Raw genomic sequence first — 19,034 nt, 5'->3', positions numbered from 1 at the left:
TAGATGAAAGAGTGAGGATAATATCACTTCATCATACAGGCACCATGTTTTTCTAAGAGCATATTATAATGACCAAGGATTTAGTCTGAGATATTTTTAGGATCTGTAAGAGACATGCTATCAGATCCCTAAATCTTGATATCAAGTAGAAGTTGAGAGAATGAACATGGGAGGACAAATAGAAGCTTGAAGAACCATCAAGGATCCAAAGAAATGTTCTCCAGGATGTTGTTCTGAATTAAGAGGTTCTGTCATTCAACTATGAGGATCTGACTTCAGGAGAATGTGCTATTACAAATAACCGAAGCTCTGATCCAAGGCAAGACCCAACCAATGTGACTAAAAATTAATAAATATCTTTTTTTTTAAAAAATCTACCTCCTGAAACTAGAGAGAAGAGCCCTTGGGAATGGGTGTGGTCAGCAGAGAATAGGTCCAAGAAAGGTCAATGGGCACTGACCATGAAGAACTGCAAAGCAAGGGTCATTACCATGGGGAATAAACCAACTCTTGCCCACAAGACAACCTGAAATTTTACCTGGAAGGGATCTTCCTACATTTGTCTAGATAATATGGCGATGTACTCTCCCCAAATTGTCCTCATGCCAACACCCCACAGAAATAACTCCTGGAAAATGACAAATATGAACTTTTATTATTTAAAGCATATAATCTAGTAGAATGAGAATAAATACATCGAAGTACAGTTTCCCATCTTCTGAGTCAATTTCTTTCTTTTACCTTCTCTGGTCATTACAATTTGGTCACTCCATTTATCCCATCATTATATACTGTATATACCAGGCAGATTAAATTCTGACACATTTAACCAACAGTAATTTAGCAGGAAGGGTGACATTATAATAGAAAAAGTGTTGGACATGGAGTGAGAAGAGATGCAGATTTGAATATTATTCTGTACATTTACTAAGTATATGACAATGAGTAACTTATTTAGTCTTTCTGAGTCTCAGTTTCCTCATCTGTAAAATGGAGATGATACGTGCCATAGTCTTACAAAGTTTCTGGAAGGAAAGACTTTGTAAATTCTAAAAAGCTCTATAAATTAGTTGTCATCATCATCATCTCCATTATTTTTAGTATCATTAACAACCAACGAGAGAATTTTATAAACTTCAGTAAAGGAATAATGAGATAGGTCATATGATTATAATATAGGAATTCTCTGGGCAACTCCAGCCTTATAGGCTGACTGAATATGAAGATAATTGAATATGATTTCATCTCCTCACCCTTGGAATATCACTTCATTAATATGAGATAAATGCCAAAAGTCAGTTAGATTAGCTAATATGAAATGTTTCTTGATGTCATTAGAAATGGAAACGTGCATGAGGTTCAGGATCTAGTTGGTACCTTGTTCTCTTTTATTAGAAAAAAATTTCCCTGAAATATTAATTAAAAAAAAGAGGCAGCAGTGTAGTTTGGAACCGAAAATTCCCAGGATCTTCTTTACTGCATCTTGTTCTTCCTTGGTGTAACAAGTGAGTGGCACCACCAGGATAATGGCATGAGGCCCAGGGGAGGACACAATGAGGCAGCGGCTGAGGATTAATAGAAGAAGCTAGAGCATAGAGTAAAAGATGGTTTTCTTTAAGCCTTAAATACGTTTTGAATGGTAGATTTCAACATATTTATTATTCTTTCAATGAATTTATTTTGGCTCACAACCTCATCTCTGGCAACTCTTTGCTTGTTTGTATAGAAATCTTCTTTTTCTGAAAGATCCCTGTACATTTTTTCTTTTCTTTCTTTTTGCTCCAATTTATTCTTTAAGTTTTTGATTTCTTCTTCATATTCCTGTCTTATTTCCTTTTTCAGTCTTTCCAGGTCTTGCATGTAGGATCTTTGCAATGCTTCAGTTTCTTTCTGAATCTTCTCCTCAGCTAGTTGATACATCTGGTTTGTGTAGCAAGAGCCTCCATTATTCTGTACTACTTCCTCAACCAAATGCAGAAGGTCTCTTAGCTGGGCCTCCTGCTCACTTCCAGTTGCTCGGTTGTTGAATGCACAGTATCTTCCATCAAACTGGCCTATCAGGACTTTCAAAGCTTCATTCTTAGTTTCACATAAATATTGATTCAAATCAGCACCTTCCAAATCATCCTTCCGGGTCAATAAAAGGATCATGTATTCCTTGGCTTTGGAACCGAAAATTCCCAGGATCTTCTTTACCGCATCTTGTTCTTCCTTGGTGTAACGAGTGAGTGGCACCACCAGGATAATGGCATGAGGCCCAGGGGAGGACACAATGAGACAGCGGCTGAGTTCCTCTGATGTGTCCACATCAGACACATGGGTGTCAAAAATCCCAGGAGTATCCACAACTACAATTTCTCTCTCATTCCACCATCTGCTTGTTTTCACACTGTTCTTGGTCACTGACTTTGCTGCTAGTCTTGCCTCAAATACTCTTTTACCAAGGATGCTGTTCCCTGTTGCACTTTTCCCAGCTCCTGTTTTACCCACCAGGACAAGTCTCAGTTGCTTCTTACTGAGGTCTTGGTTTCCATAACCTGAGATGTGGGTAATGAGAATGATAACGTTAAACTCTACCTTCAACTGCTATCCTTTCAGTCCTTCTTCCCACCCAGTGTAGCCATGTCTCTACTCTTAGCTTCAGCCTCAGAATCACATGCACTCTGGCATTAGGTCCTTCTCTAGCAAGAAGCATGCTAAAACTCTGGCTCAGAAATAGGTTCACCTTTTAGTTACCTGGTGGCACATAGTATTGAGGCTTTTGTTGATTTACCCTCACATGTTTCCATTTAATTAATTAACTCACAGAGTTACTATAAGGAATGAATGAGGTAATGTATATAAAGCTTGTCACTAGCCTTAAAGTAGTGTACAAATTTTAGGTAATATTCTTATTGTAGTGGTTATTATTCTCTCTAACCTCTCCCCCCAACTACCTTTGAAAGCATATAGAATTGTGTCTCTGGGAATATTAAGAAATAATCTTTTAACTATATTTATATCTGAAATCCTTGGTTTTACTTAAAACATTGGTCCAATCTGTTTCTTTCAATTTTTTTTTTTAAATTCTCAATTACATGTAAAACAATTTTAAACATTTTTTTAAATTTTGAGTTCCAAATTCTTTCCCTGCCTCCCTCCCATTTCCCCTCCTTGAGAAGGCAAGCAATTTTATGTAGATAATACATGTCCCACCATACAAAATTTCCCATATTAACACATTGTGAAAGAAGATACAGGTTAAAAAATGCAAGAAAAATAAAGTTTTAAAAGTATGATTCAATCTGTATTCAAACTCCCTCAGTTCTTTCTCTGAAGGTGGCTAGCATTTTTCATCATATGTTCTTCAGAATTGTCTTGGATCATTGTATTGCTGAGAACAACTAAATCATTCACTGTCGATCATCTTACAATAATGTTGTTATTGGGTACAGTGTTCTTATTCTGTTCACTTCATTTTGCATATTCATATGTATTCCCAGGTTTTTGGGAAAACATCCTGCTTGTCATTTCTTATAGTACAATAGTATTCCATCACAATTATGTATCATAACTTGTTTAGCCATTGCCCAACTGATTGGAATCTCCTTGATTTCTAATTCTTTGACACTACAAAAAGAGTTTCTATAAACATTTTTACATATGGTTTCTTTTTTTATATCTTTGGGATACTAGTAGTGGTATTATTGGGTGAAAGGGTGTACTCAGTTTTATAGCCTTTGGGGCGTGGTTACAAATTGCCCTACAGAATGGCTGGATCAGTTCACAACTCTACCAACAATGCATTAGTGGCCCAATTTTTCCACATTCTCTCCAATATTTGTCATATTAGGGCAGTTTTCTTTGGCAATTTTTTGAAATGTGATGTCTAGGTACTTTTTTTATCATGTTATTGCTCAGTCATTTTTCAGTCATGTCCAACTTTGTGACCCCATTTGAAGTTTTGTTGGCAGAAATGATACTAGAGTGGCTTTGCATTTCCTTCTCCAGCTCATTTTACAGATGAGGAAACTGAGCCAAACAGGATTAAGTGATTTGGCCAGGGTCACTCAGCTTGTAAGTGTCTGAGGCCAGATTTGAAGTTAGGAAGATGAGTCTTCCTGACTCCAGGCCTGATTCTCTATCTACTGTACCACTTAGCTGCCTTTTTTTTTTAAAATAATGAATTTGATAATGAGTACAATAATTCTTAAATTATCTCTCCTTGATCTGTTTTCCAGGTAAGTTGTTTTTCCAATGAGACATTTACATTTTCTTCTTTTTTTTTCATTCTTTTGACTTTGTTTTATTGCTTCCTAATGTCTCATGGAGTCATTATCTTCCACTTACACAATTCTCATTTTTAAGAAATTGCTCTTTTTCAGTGAGCTTTTGTATCTACTTTTCTATTTAGTCAATTTTGCTTATTAAGGAATTCTTTTCTTCAGTAAATTTTTGTACATCTTTTTCCAGTTGCCCAATTCTTCTTTTTAAGAATTTCTTCTCTTCATTGGATTTTTGTGCCTTTTTTAGACATTCAACCAATTCTGTTTTTAAGATGTTATTTTCTTCAGTATTTTTGTGCCTCTTTTAACAAACCATTGACTCTCTTTTCATAATTTTCTTGTGTCACTGCCATTTCTTTCCTTAATTTTTCCTCTACTTCTCTTATATCATTCTTAAAATCCTTTTTGAGCTCTTCCATGAATTATTTTTGGGTCTTTGAACAATTTATATGTTTCTTTAAAGCTTTGCATGTAGTAATTTTGGCTTTGTTGTCTTCTTCTGAGTCTGAATCTTGATTTTCCCTGTCACCATAGTAACTTTTCATGATCAGATCACTTTTTTAGCCTATTTCTTGACTTTTATCTTTAGGTTAACATTGGGTCCTGCTCTTAGGATGGAAGAGGTACTGTCCTTAGCTTCAAGCTCTTCTTATTGCTGTTTTCAGAGCTAGCTTTGGTGGGCGGGGGTCTGTTTGGTTTTTCCAAGATGATATGATCTAAGGAGTGGTGAGGTGACTGGTCTCCTGCTTTGTGTTCTAGTCTTTGAGCTACCACAAGCACTCTTCTACATCCTAGAACTGTAACCAGGGCTTTGTCATTCTTGGAGTTACAAGTGCTAATTAGCTAGTGCTCCTCTTAGCTCTGGAACTGCAACTGAGAACTGTATATGCACAATGCAAAAGAGTCCTGCGCCCAGTGCCAACAAAGGACCGCCTGTAATCTCCTGACTAGTTGTCCAAACCCCTTACTACCTGTGGGTTGAGAGCTCTTGAAGATGCTATTGTTGATGCTAATGAACTGCCTCCAAGGTCTGGTGCTAGCACTCTGACTCAGTCTATACTGCATGGTCTCTGTGCTTCAGGTCCAACTACCACCTTTCTGAGACAGAATTTTCCCACTAACCTTAGTTGTCCTGGGCTGTAAAATAATTTTGCCCCAACACTTTTTTGGTTCTGCCACTCCAGAATTCAATTGGAAGCATTATTTTAAAGTTATTTGGAGGGAAATTTGTGAGAGCTCAGAGGAGGGCCCGCCTTTACATTGCCATCTTGGCTCTGCCCCTTCTAATCTATTTCTTTTCAATAAAAATAAAAATAATAAAAAGTCCAATTCTGAAAGAGATCAGAGTTTTGTTTGTAGTGATAAAACTAAAGTTACTTTCATTCCATTAGGAGGAGAATCTGGAGTTTCTTTTTAACTAGAGGTTGGCAAACTAAGGCAAACTAAAGTCCATGATTTGTACTGGTATGGTCCACAAGCTCATAATGGGTTTAAAATTTTTAAATAATGTTTAATTAAAAGATAGTTGAATTGCTAATTAATTCATGAACTTATGAAATAGGGCAGGCACGCCTGGTTCTATGAGTACTTGCCAGGAAAGATCACAATGGCAGTGGGAAATTAAGCTACAATCACATTTTAATAAGGCACAAAAGGTAGGCACAAAAAGGCTCAGAAAGTACAAAGACAAGCAGAGATATAGGTATAGAAGCAGATGGCATGGAGACAGGGAAGAGGGTGGAGGAAGGTAAGTAGCACAGGGAAGAAGGAGAGGGGGAGAGGCAATCATTCATGTTACCATGGATTACAGTTGGGAGCATTCAGCAACATGGACCTGATGTAGATGAAAGAGTACTTTGGGAGCAGGAGTTTAAGGTCTCAGATATGTAGATAGATAGATAGATAGGTAGGTAGGTAGATAGGTAGATAGATAGTTATAGATGGATGTGTATATATATGCATATGTATACTTATATGTATATATATGTCTATATATATGTATGTGTGTGTGTGTGTGTGTATGTATGTATGTATGATCTGTACCACATTGGGGTTAGTTTATTAATGTATCCAGATCATCTCAAAGTTGTTGGTAAAACTTCAAAATTAATATGTCTACATCATCTCAACATCAAAATTTGGTGTTGTGATGCCCTTACTGCAGACATCTGGAGCTTCTTTGAGTTTTATATATAACAAGGCCATGAGGCCCTAACAACAAAGTTTAGGTGGTTTCTCTTGATTCAGTACTTATTACCAGAATGTGATATTTGTACTCAGTCTGATGCATTTTTCTAGATCTTCATGGAGGAATTGTGGGTGACAGAGAGTTTGACTATATTTTTTCCTACTACTCCACCATCTTTGTCCCACTTCTTAGTGAACTAATCAATCACAGAGCATAGGTGTAATCTTCAGGCAGTTAGCTATTTTAGATTTTTTTTTTTTTTGGTCCTCATTCAGTGCTCTGGTATGGCTTCTTTCCAACCAAAGACTTGATCACATAATGTGATCATGCATTCATGCATCCATCCATTCACTTACACATAGCGTGTCTTAGTTTGGATCTGTTCTGGAAGGTTGTAATCTAGAGAACCAAAAATTCAATGAAGAAAATAACTCTTTAAAAATAGAATTAGCCAAATAGAAAATGAGGTACAAAAGCTTACTGAAGAAAATCCTTAAAAATTAAAATTGTGGGAGGCAGAGCCACAATGGTGGAGTAAAAGCAAGGACTTGGCTGAGCTCTCCCTAAAATAGCTCTGAACATCTTTAGATAACACCTCAAATCAAATTCTGGAGTGACAGAACCCACAATAGGGGAAGGGGTAAAACAATTTTCCAGTCCAAGAAAACTTAGAAGATCAGCAGGAAAGGTCTGTTGCACCAGGGTGGGAGTGGAGCAGTCCATTGCAGGCTGTGTCAACATAGAACAGGCTCCAGCAAACCAGGAGCAGTTGTTGGGAGTGAATGAATCAGCAGAGCCAGTGACTGCTTTTGGAGCTCTCAACCCACAGATGCTAAGGGGGGTCAAATAATTGGTTAAAATGAGATTACAGGTGTCTCTTTGCTGGCACAGGGGGCAAGACTCTGTTACTTTGCCCATACTCAGATCCAAGTTGTAGTAGTCCCAGGGTGAGGAGGAACTCTAGCACATCAGAGATTGCTGCTACAAGGGAATGGGGACCTTAGTCACAATTCCAAAGCAGAAAAGAGTGCTTGTGATCACATATAGGCCAGGAGGAAAGCAAATAAGTCTCTCCTTAGATCATACAACCTTGGAAGAATGGAAAACATACAGATTCCTAGAAGTATCTCTGAAAACAGCTACAAAAAATCCCTGAAGCTTGGGAAAATGTGCCTTCCACCCTGAAAGCAGGGTCCCACTTTAGCAAAGAGTTAAAAGTTAAGAAATAGGCAGGAAAAGTGAGAAAAAAACAGAAAAAGATCCTGACTATAGAAAGTTACTACAGTGACAGGGAAGATCAAAATTACACACTCAGAGAAGACAAGTTCCTACATCCAAAGTCTCCAAGAAAAATAATGAATTGACCTCAGGCCATGGAAGAGTGCAAAAATGATTTTAAAAATCAAATAAGAGAAGTAGAGGAAAAATTGGGAAGATAAATTAGAGTGATGCAAGAAAATCATGAAAAAAACCAGCAAACAGCTTAGTAATGGAGGCACAAAATATACTGGGGAAAAAAACACCTTAAAAAAACAGACTAGGTCAAATGGTAAAAGAAATACAAAATTCCAATGAGAGGAATGCCTTGAAAAACAGAATTAGCCAAATGGAAAAAAGATATACAAAAGTTCATTGAAGACAAGGACTACTTAAAATGCAGACTTGGCCAAATGAAAAAAGAAGCACAAAAATTCACTGAAGAAAATAACTTTAAAAGTAAAATTGACCAAAGAAAAAAGGTGATACAAAAACTCACTGAAGAAAATCATCCTTAACAATTAGAATTGAGTAAATGGAAACTAATAACTTTATTAGGCATCAAGAAACAATAAAACAAAGCCAAAAGAATGAAAAAAAATAGAAGACAATGTGAAACATGTCTTGGGAAAAACAAGTGACCCAGAAAATAGATCCAGGAAAGATAATTTTAAAATTATTGGACTACCTGAAGGTCATGATAAAAAGAAAAAAAGCCTAGACATCATCTTTCAAGAAATTATCAAGGAAACTTGCTGTGATATTCTAGAATCAGAGGGTAAAATAGAAATGGAAAGAATCCACTGATAATTTCCTGAAAGACATCCCAAAAAAGAAAACTCCCAGGAATATTATAGCCAAATTCCAGAGCTCCCAGGTCAAGGAGAAAATATTACAAGCATCCAGAAAAAAAAAACAATTCAAGTATTGTGGAGCCATAGTGAGGATAACACAAAATTTAGCAGCTTCTGCATTAAAGTATCAGATGACAAAGGAGTTAGGATTACAACCAAGAATCACCAAACCTGTAAGACTGAGTATAATCCTTCAAGAGAAAACATGAACATTAAATTTAATAGAGTATTTTAAGTGTTCCTGATGAAAATACCAGAGCTGAATAAAATATTTGACTTTCAAATACAAGACTCAAGAGAAGTATAAAAAGGTAAACAGGAAAGAGAAACCTTAAGGCACTTGATAAGGTTAAGCTCTTTACATTCCTTTGACCCTTTGACCCAGCAATACCACTATGAGGTCCATATCCCAAAAGAGATAAAAGACAAAAAAGGAAAATGACCTATATGTACAAAAACATTTGTAGCAACTCCTTTCTAGTGGCAAAGAATTGATAATTGAGGGGATGCCTATTAATTGGGAATTGAATGAACTAGTTGTGGTATATAATTATGATAGAATACTATTGTGCTATAAAAATCCAATCACCTCATGAAAAAGATCCCCAAAGGAAAACTCCTAGGAATAGTATTCTTCAAATATATGACTCAAGAGAAATATAAAAAGTTAAGAAAGAAAACACAAGAAATTCAATGAGGTTAAACTGTTCATGTTCCTACATGGCAAGAAGATATTTGTAACTCTTAAGTACTTTATTGCTAAAAGGGCAATTAGGAGTATAAAAAGGCAGAGGGTGTGGGTGTAAAATGACTATGATGAAATTATATAAAAAAACAAAATTAAGGGGTGAGAAAGAAGATTACACTGGGAGAAAAGTGAAGGAGGACATAGAATGGAGTAAATGATCTCACATAAAAGAAATGTGAAAGAGCTATTACAGTAGAGAGGAAAATGGAGGTTAGGGGATTGCAGCCAATGCTTGAATTTTATTATCATCAGAATTGGCTCAAAGAGGGAATAACATACACACTCAGTTGGGTATAGAAATTTATCTTACCCTATAGGGAAATAAAAAGAGATGGTGGTCAGTGAAGGTGGAGCCTGATAGAAGGGAGAACAGATTGTATAAAACAATGATCAGAAGTAAAACACTTGTGAGGAGGGACAGGGTGAAAGGCAAGAGAGAGAGAAAGATAAACAAAAGGAAAATAGGATGGAGGGAAATACACAGTTAGTTACCATAACTGTAAATTTGAATGGGATGAACTCACCCATAAAATGGAAGCGGATAGCAGAATAGATTAAAAATCAGAATCCTCCAATATGCTGCTTACAAGAAACACATTTGAAGCACAGAGACATACACAGAATAAATGTAAGGGGCTAAAGCAGAATCTATTGCTCTTCAGCTGAAGTGCAAAAAAAAAGCAGAGATAGCAATTATGATCTCAGAAAAAGCAAAAATAAAAAAGATATAAGGAAGAAAACTATATCTTGCTAAAAAGGTAACATAGAAAATGAAGTAATATCAATACTAAATATATATGCACTAAATAGTATAGCATCTACATTTTTTAAAATTTATTTATTTATTTTTAGTTTTCAACATTGACTTCCACAAGATTTTGAGTTCCAAATTTTCTCCCCATCTCTCCACTCTTCTCTACCCCAAGATGGCATGGATTCTGAATACCCTTTCTCCCAATCTTCCCTCTCTTCTATCATCCTTCCCTTCTCTTATCCCCTTTCCCTTTTGTTTTCCTGTAGGGCAGGATAGATTTCTATACCCCATTGCCTGTTTTTCTTATTTTCCAGTTGCATGTAAAAACAATTTTTAACATTCATTTGTAAAACTTTCAGTTCCAAATTCTCTCCTTTCCTCCCTCCTCACTCACCCTCATTGAGAAGGCAAGCAATTTGATATAGGTTATACATGTGTAGTCATGCAAAACACTTCCATAATAGTCCTATTGTGAAAGAGTAACTATAATTCCTTCCATCCTATCCTGCTCTCCTGTTTATTCTATTCTCTCCTTTGATTCTGTCCCTCCTCAAAAGTGTTGCTTCTGATTGCCCCCTCCCCCAATCTGCTCTCCCTTCTATCATCCCTCCACTTATCCCCTTTCTTCCTATTTTCCTGTATGGTAAGATAGATTTCCATACCCGATTTAGTGTTTATGCTATTCTCTTCTTAAGCCAAATCTGATGAGAGTAAGATTGATTCATTCCCTCTCACCTCCCCCATTTCCCCTCCATGGTAAAAGTTTCTTCATGCCTGTTTTATGTGAGATAATTTACCCCATTCTGCCTCTCCCTTTCTCCTCCTCCCAGTACAATTCTCTGTCACTCCTTAATTTTATTTCTGGCATATCATCCATTCATATTCAACTCACCCTGTGCCCTCTTTGTGTTTGTGTATGTATGTATGTATGTATGTACGTATGTATGTATGTATGTATTCCCTCCAAATGCTATAATACTGAGAAAGGTCTCATGAGTTACAAATATCATCTTTCCATGTAAGAATATAAACAATTCAACTTTAATAATTCCCTTATGATTTCTCTTTCCTGTTTACCTTTTCATGCTTCTCTTCAGTCTTATATTTGAAACTCGAGTTTTCCATTCAGCTCTGATCTTTTCATCAAGAATGCTTCAAAGTCCTTTATTTCATTGAACATCTATTTTTTCCCTTGAAAGATTATATTCAGTTTTCCTGGGTAGGTGATTCTTGGTTGTAATCCTAGTTCTTTTGACCTCTGCAATATCATATTCCAAGCCCTCTGATCCCTTAATGTATAAGCTGCTAAATCTTGTGTTATCCTGATTATGTTTCCACAATACTTGAATTGTTTCTTTCTGACTGCTTGCAATATTTTCTCCTTGACCTGGAGACTCTTGAATTTGGCTATAATATTCCTAGGAGTTTTCCTTTGGGGATCTCTTTCATGAGGTGATTGGTACCCCATCTTTGCCTGCATGACCCATGCTGAACTGTGCTCTTCTCCCAGCTCAGTGAAACAGACCTTTCCCATCAACTATCCAGGTTGTCTTGGGCTGGAAATTTGTTTTTTTTCTGTCTCTTTTTGAGTTCTGCTGCTCTAGAATTTGTTTAGAGTCATTTTTTACCAGTATTTGGAGGTGTTTGGCAGAGAGCTCAAGCAAGTCACAGCTTGTACTCTGCCATCTTGGCTACACCCCCTAGTATCTACATTTTTAAAGAATTTAAATTAGTTACAGGAAGAAATAGACAATAAAACAATACTAGTGGGAGACTTCAACTTTCCCTCTCAGAACTAGATAAATAAACAAAAAAGATGTTGTGGGTATGAAGACAAGTCTAGAAATTTAGATATGATAGCTCTCTGGAGAAAATTGAATAGGAATAGAAAGGAACATTCCTTTTTCTTAGCATTACATGGAATCTACACAAAAGGTGACCATGTGTTAAGGCATAAAAACTTCACAACCAAATATAGAAAAGCAGAAATATTAAATGCACCCTTTTCAGATGAGAATGTAATAAAAATTACATTCAAAAAAGGCAGTGGAAGGGGAGATTAAAATTAATTAGAAACTAAATAATCTGTTCCTAAAGAATGACTGAATCAAAGAACAAATTATAGAAATAATAAATAATTTCATTAAGGAGAATCAAAATGAGACAACATACCAAATTTATCAGGGAAATTTAAATATGTCAATGCTTATATCATACATTTAAAAAACTCAAAAAAGAACAGATGAAAAATCTCCAATTAAATTTGGAAATCCTGAAAATCAAAAGAGAGGTTAATAAAATTGAGAGTAAGAAAAACCATTGAACTAATAAATAAAATTAGAAGCTTCTTTTATGAAAAATAAAACAATAAAATAGATAAACCATTGATTAATTTGATTTAAAAAAGAAAAGAAGGACAAATTACCAGTATCAAAAATGAAAGGCATGAATTCACCACAAATGAAGAAGAAATTAAAACAATTATTGGGAGCTATTTTACCTAATTATATGCCAATAAATCTGACAATATAAATGGAATGATTGACTATTTACAAAAAAATAAATTGTACATATTAAAAGAAGAGGAAATAGAATACTTAGATAACCTAATCTTAGAAAAAGGATTTGAACAAGCCATCAATGAATTTCCCCAAGGAAAAAAAATCCCCAGGGCCAGATAGATTCACAAGTGAATTTTAACAAACATTTAAAGAATAATTAATCCCAATACTATATAAACTATTTGGACAAATAGGTGAAGGAGTTCTACCAAATTCCTTTTGTGACATGAATAGGGTGCTGATACCTAAAACAGGAAGAGCAAAAATTGAAAAAGAAAACTATACTGACTAGCTGTGTGACTCTGTGCAAGTCACTTAACCCCAATTGTCTCAAAAAAAAAAATGAAAGAAAACTATAGATCAATTTGCCTCATGAATATTGATGCAAAAAGTTTAAATAAAATGCTAGCAAGAGGCATATAGCAATAGATTACAAATATCATACACAATGAGCAGCTGGGATTTATATGAGGAATGCAAAGCTGATTCAAAATTAGGAAAAATATCAGCATAATTGATCATATAAATAAGAAAACCAACAGAAATCATATGATTATCTCAAAAGATGTAGAAAAAGTCTTTGAACAAAATACAACACCCACTCCTATTTAAAAAAAAAACACTAGAGAGCATAGGAATAAATGGAGCTTACATTAAAATGATAAAAAACATTTATCCAAAACCATCTGTAATGGGGATGAGCTAGAAGCTTTCCCAGTAAGATCAGGGGTGAAGCAAGGATGTACTTTATCACCACTATTACTCAATATTATTCTAGAAATGCTAGCTATAGCAATAAGAGAAGAAAAGTAAATTGAAGGAATTAGAATAGACAATGAGGAAATAAAACTATCACTCTTTGTGGATGATATGATGGTATCCTTAAAAGATCCTAGAGAATAAACTAAAAAAACTAATTGAAATAATTAACAACTTTAGTAAAGTTGCAAGACACAAAATAAACTCACATAAACCATCAGCATTTCGATATACTACCAACAAAGTCCAGCAGCAAGGGTTAAAAAGAGAAATTCCATTTAAACTACCTTTGCTCAATATAGAATACTTGGGAATCTACCTTCTAAGACAAACTCAGGAACTACATGAACATAATTGGAAAACACTTTCCACACAAAAACAGCCAGATCTGAAAAATTGGAAAAATATCAATTGTTCATTGATTGACCGACATAATAAAAATTATAATTCTACCTAAATTAATCTACTTCTTCAATGCCATACCAACTGAACTACCAAATAAAATTTTATAGAGCTAGAAAATAATTACAAAATTATCTGGAAGAACAAAAAGTCAAGAATATCAAGGGAATTAATGAAAAAAAACCGTGAAAGAAGGTGGCCTAGATAAGGAAATGGAGCTATCACTAAAAGCAGCTTTTGTCTCATACCAGATCTCAAACTGCATTATAAAGCAGTAATTTTCAAAATAATCCGTTACTGGCTAAGAAATAGACTGGTGGATCAGTGGAATAGACTAGGTTCAGAATACATTGTAGTAAATATCTGTAGTAATCTAGTGTTTGATGAACACAAAGATCCAAGCTTTTTGGAGAAAAACTCATATTGACAAAAACTACTGGGAAAACTGGAAAACAGTATGGCAGAAACTGGGCATAGAAAAACATCTTTCACTGTATCCTAAGATAGGGTTAAAATGGGTAAAATTATACTTAAAGGGTGATTTCCTAAGCAAATTAGGAGAGAATGCAATAGTTTACCTGTCAGATTTATGGATAGGAGAAAAATTGAAGACCAAACAAAATATAGAGAGCATTATGAAATGTAAAATAGATAATTTTGGTTATAAAAAATTAAAAAGTTCTTGCGTAAACAAATTCAATGCAACAAAAATGAGAAGGAAAGCAGAAAACTGGAAGAAAAAAATTACAGCAAGGTTTTCTGATAAAGACTTCATTTCTCCAATATAAAGAGAATTGACTCAAATTTATAAGAATACAAGTCATTCCCTAATTGATAAATGGTCAAAGGATATAAACAAGAGGTTTTCAGACAAAGAAATCAAAGCTAACTGTAGTCACATAAAAATTGCTCTAAATCACTGTTGATTAGAGAAATGTACTTTAAAAAAGCTATGAAGTACCACCTCACACCTATCAGATTAGCTAATATGACAAGAAAAGGAAAACTGTGAATGTGGGAAGGGATGTGGGAAAACTGGGATGCTAATGTGCCATGAGTGGGGTTGTGAACTGATCTAACTATTCTGGAAAGCTATTTGTAACTATGTCCAAAGGGTTATAAAACTGTGCATACCATTTGATTCAGCAGTACCACTGCTAGGTCTATATCCCAAAGAGATTAAAAAGTGGGGATTATTTGTACATATATATTTATTGCAGCCCTTTTTGTGGTGGCTAAGAATTGGACATTGAGAAGATGCACATCAATTGAGGAATTGCTGAAAAAGCTATGGTATATGATTTTAATTGAATATTATTGTGCCACAAGAAATGACAAGCAGGATGATTTCAGAAAAACATGGAAAGAGTTACATGAACTGATATAAAGTGAACAGAACCAGAACACTGTACATAGTAACAACAATATTGTACATTGAAGAACTCTGAATGACTTAGCTATTGTCAGCAATACAATCATGCAAGATAATCCCAAAGGACTCATGATGAAAAATGCTATTTGCCATCACAGAGAAAGAATTAATGTTGTCTGAATACAGACCAAAGCATACTATTTTTCTCTTTCTTTCTTTCCTTTTTCCTTTCAAGTCTTCTTGTACAAAGTAACTGACATGGAAATATTTTACATGATTGCATATGTAGAACCTATATCACATTGCTTACCATCTCAGGGAAGGAGGAGGGGAGGGAGGAAAGGATAAAATTTACAACCCAAAACTTAAAAAGAAAAACAATGAATGCTAAACATTATTTTTATATGTAATTGGGGAAAAAATAAACTTTTTTTTAAAAAGAGAATGCAGCCAGGGTTGGTGGATTGTCTGCATTTGAGAAGGGGTCCAAGAGTTTGCACATAGTAACCTTTGTCATTAGAACTTAAAATTCTGTCATCTGTATTTTTATACCCTTGGGCACAAATACAACTACTTTTTTTACTTCTAGTGCAAAAACATTTAATGTGAGAGCAGCACAGAAAACAGTCAGATTGGGTGGACAGAATGAATGATCCCCTTCCCTTTCTCCCCCAACCTCTATTGGCTCACAGTCTGAGATGTTATCTATCTCCCAGGGTTCTTATTTTCTCATAGGGATGAGAGTTGATGGAGAAATGTGAGGTGTGAGGCATGAACCTATATAGTGCTATTCAGACCACCAGAGCAAAGAAGGGCACTCCTTGATGCCACTACATAGGGGAAAGCCCTGCCTGACCCAGAGGGAGAGGGAAAGATGTCAAACTGAGGGAAGACCAGGGAAATGGAGGCTGTCATTCAGAGCAGCTTTTGTCTCATTAGAAAGGGACCACAATCTCAGTTACCAAAAGAAAAAGGGAACCCTATCCCATTTCAATCACCCTCCATTCCAGTGCTCCCCTGGGGAGTCTTGGGTTGCTGCTCACCATGGCTTGGCCCCTGGTTCGTCTTGTCGAGAATTTCTGTAAACAGAGAATTTTTGAAGTCATTGCTAATTGTGGTGAAGTGAAAAAGAGACTGCAGTTCAGAGTCCCACCCTTGCCTTTAATTGGTTTTATGACCCTGGCCAAAATCGTTTCCCTTCCCTTGGTTTATTTCCCCAAAACTCCAGAGTTCCCTCCTCGTGGATATATCATCCTCTGGTTACTAGGATTCCATAAATAAACAGAAGCATGGCCCTTCTATCTGCTTCTCTGGGGGTATGTTTATAGGTACCTTTGGATGATTTATGGAGATAAGAAAAGGGAAAAAGAACCAGAGAGATCTCAATTCATTGAAACTCAGAGGTAGCCTTCACACTTTATCGGAGTCAAAGGTTTTGTTTTTTGTGACAAGTTACCTCAGTTATTTAGAATGTACTAATGAGGCCAAATTCATGTGCTCATTCTCAGTGAGAGGGGAGTTAGAGGGAAAGGAGGAAGCAGTTATTTTGGCACCCGTCTGTGGTCACAGGCTGAATCAGTCTATCTACCCTGGCTATTTCACACACTTTGCATTAGTTGAGTGTAAGAATAGATGTTTCAAGGCAAACCCATCACCACTACTGAAGACACAACTTTTACTGTCTTTGTATATATGAAAGGCAGAATGAGTTTAAAATATGTTTTGAACAAGATCCACGACTTTCATTGGGGGGACAGAACTACTCTGTAGGAATGGAAAATTGGTGAATACAAAAATGTTGGACTAAGCCTGATTTCTGCCAGATTGCTTTCTAGTTTTCTCAGATTTTTTAAAATCAAATAGAAAAGAAAAGGGAGATTCAGAAGCAATGGAACTCAATATCCCAATGTTGGATAAATCAGAAAACAAAAATTAAATGGGAAAGAATTCCCTATTTGACAAAAACTACAAGATTTTCTAAATGCATATATTCACTTTCATATATCATCTAACCCTATATCTTCCTTTTATCGATGAGGAAACTGAGGCCCACCATCATCCCTTTGCTGACATCACACGGAATAGTATATTACAGACATTTAAAAGAATTGCTTTTGTTGATATCTCTTGTCATTACATCACGATCAGAATAAAACTTTAAAAACTTGAGTATAGGCTTACAATGCCCATATTTTGCCTTTGGGGTTTTGAAGGGTAAAGTTTTGTCAATAAAGAAATAAATTTTAAAAAATATTCTTGGGTACACAAATATCACTTTTCTACTTTAGTTGTGAATGATTCAAGGTTCCTGAACAGTGTTAATAGACAAGGGAGTGTATCTACTAACTAGGTCATTGGAGATTGGGGGAAAGAACCCAATCCTAGTTTATCTGAAATTCAATCCCCTTCACTCATTAGCAATGTGATCTTAAATAGTAACTAACTGGTCAGTGTTTTCATTTCCCCAAATGAGTCAAACGGGGATAAGGTGATAAAGTGAATAACTAAGGGGAGTGTTCATTCTGAATAAACATTATTTGCCCATAATGTGGGCATTCCACATTTCTCCATGGCTGTACCTGAATGGTAATTTCTGCCATATGATGGTGCTGACATTTCTCTTCAGGTCTCTGAATTAAAATATTTTGGGGGAAAAACTGGTAAATATTTAGTTTGGTTTCAATGTGGTTTAAAATCACTTTGTTGTGCTTTGAATCTGAGCACTTTTATAAATCATTTTGAAGAACCCTTTGGCTGGAGGCAATGGGCCTGTTTTCAGCTTCTCACCCACCTCCCCTCAAAAAGAGCCCTCACTCACAGATTTGGCAAAGCATGAAAGGACATTCAGCTGTGAGAGGATTGCCCTCCAGGAGCCAACCCTGGGGCTCTTTGAGGGAGTGAGCACTCAGCCAACACACACGTACTTCACAAGAGCCAAAGTTAAGCAAGCAGAGAAACAAAGCAGACTGTCTGAGAAGGGCAGGTCTGTCCCCTGGACAGAGCAGGGAGCCCACCCTCCCACAGAGGTGCTGCCAACCCCTCACCTGGCCAATCCAAGCACTGTGGCTTTACCAAAATGCACAGCCTTCTGTCTCCCTCCTCAGAGCTGGGGTCAGTGTTGGTGTGGGTTGTGCCTGGAGCCTGGATGTGTGTGAGCAGCAAAAGGCAGATGGAAAATGAAAGTTGTCTGACCTAAGGACTGCCCATTTCCAGAAACTGGGATGATTAAGAGAAAGAGAAGTCTAAGGTTACCTCACTGGGTGTGCTCATGCCTGTCGAGATCTTTTGAGCCAAGAGGATTCCTGAGCTGAGGAACCAGGAGAAAGACTTTTACTAGGCACAAAACACTCGTCTAGACTAAAGTGCAGCCAACTCTTAATTATTAGATTTGTGGATTAACAAGACATTTCCTCTCTCTGTCTCTCTGTCTCTTTCTCTCTCTGTCTCTCTCTGTTGCTGTGTCTGTCTCGCACTCTCTCTGTCTCTCTGTATCTGTCTCTCTCCCTCCTTCCTTCTCTCCTTCTCTCCTCCCCCCAACTCTGTCCCTTGGTACCTGCCTCTTTTTGGGCCATTTTCCTACTTGCTCCCCTGGACATTATTTTCAAGCTCCGTCTTCCCTTCCCACTAAAATCTTCTGATAAGTGAGCTTTCCCCCTTCTCTTGCCCTGTAAGCTCGCTCTCACTTTAAGGTTCCTTTCACATGGAGCAGTTTTGTGGTAAAAAGGAAAGAAAAAGACATTTTTGTGTGAAAGAGAAGATTTAAGATATTACCACCATTAACAGATGATCCTTTTGATACCCAAAATGAATAGGAAAAGAACTTTGTCTTAATTTAAAAAAAAAACTTGTAGAATATGTGTCTAAAGAAACAACT

At 36.2% G+C, this 19,034-nt stretch overlaps 1 protein-coding gene across 1 annotated transcript; it reads right to left on the bottom strand.

Moving 5' to 3' along the window:
• Positions 1 to 633: 633 nt before the first annotated feature.
• LOC114027099 (GTPase IMAP family member 4-like) lies at positions 634 to 18,430 on the bottom strand. The gene is made up of 4 exons (XM_027840965.1): positions 18,413 to 18,430; positions 18,205 to 18,352; positions 16,204 to 16,239; positions 634 to 2,537 (listed from the first exon to the last, which is right to left on the bottom strand). The coding sequence occupies exons 1-4, from the start codon at positions 18,428 to 18,430 to the stop codon at positions 1,615 to 1,617; spliced, it is 1,125 nt and encodes a 374-aa protein (XP_027696766.1). The 3' UTR covers positions 634 to 1,614.
• Between the last annotated feature and the right edge of the window lie 604 nt (positions 18,431 to 19,034).

Source organism: Vombatus ursinus, unplaced genomic scaffold (assembly GCF_900497805.2).
Source record: "Vombatus ursinus unplaced genomic scaffold, bare-nosed wombat genome assembly UNPS02014852.1, whole genome shotgun sequence".
Taxonomy (NCBI): Eukaryota; Metazoa; Chordata; class Mammalia; order Diprotodontia; family Vombatidae; genus Vombatus; species Vombatus ursinus.
This window is presented reverse-complemented; position numbering and strand designations above follow the sequence as displayed.

Excerpts from the sequence above, each read along its gene's own strand:
- LOC114027099 (XM_027840965.1), bottom strand. Across the intron at positions 16,240-18,204 it reads ACAGTGCTTGGATTGGCCAG|AAATTCTCGACAAGACGAAC; the intron begins GTGAGGGGTTGG and ends CTCTGTTTACAG. Across the intron at positions 2,538-16,203 it reads GAACCAGGGGCCAAGCCATG|GTTATGGAAACCAAGACCTC; the intron begins GTGAGCAGCAAC and ends CCCACATCTCAG.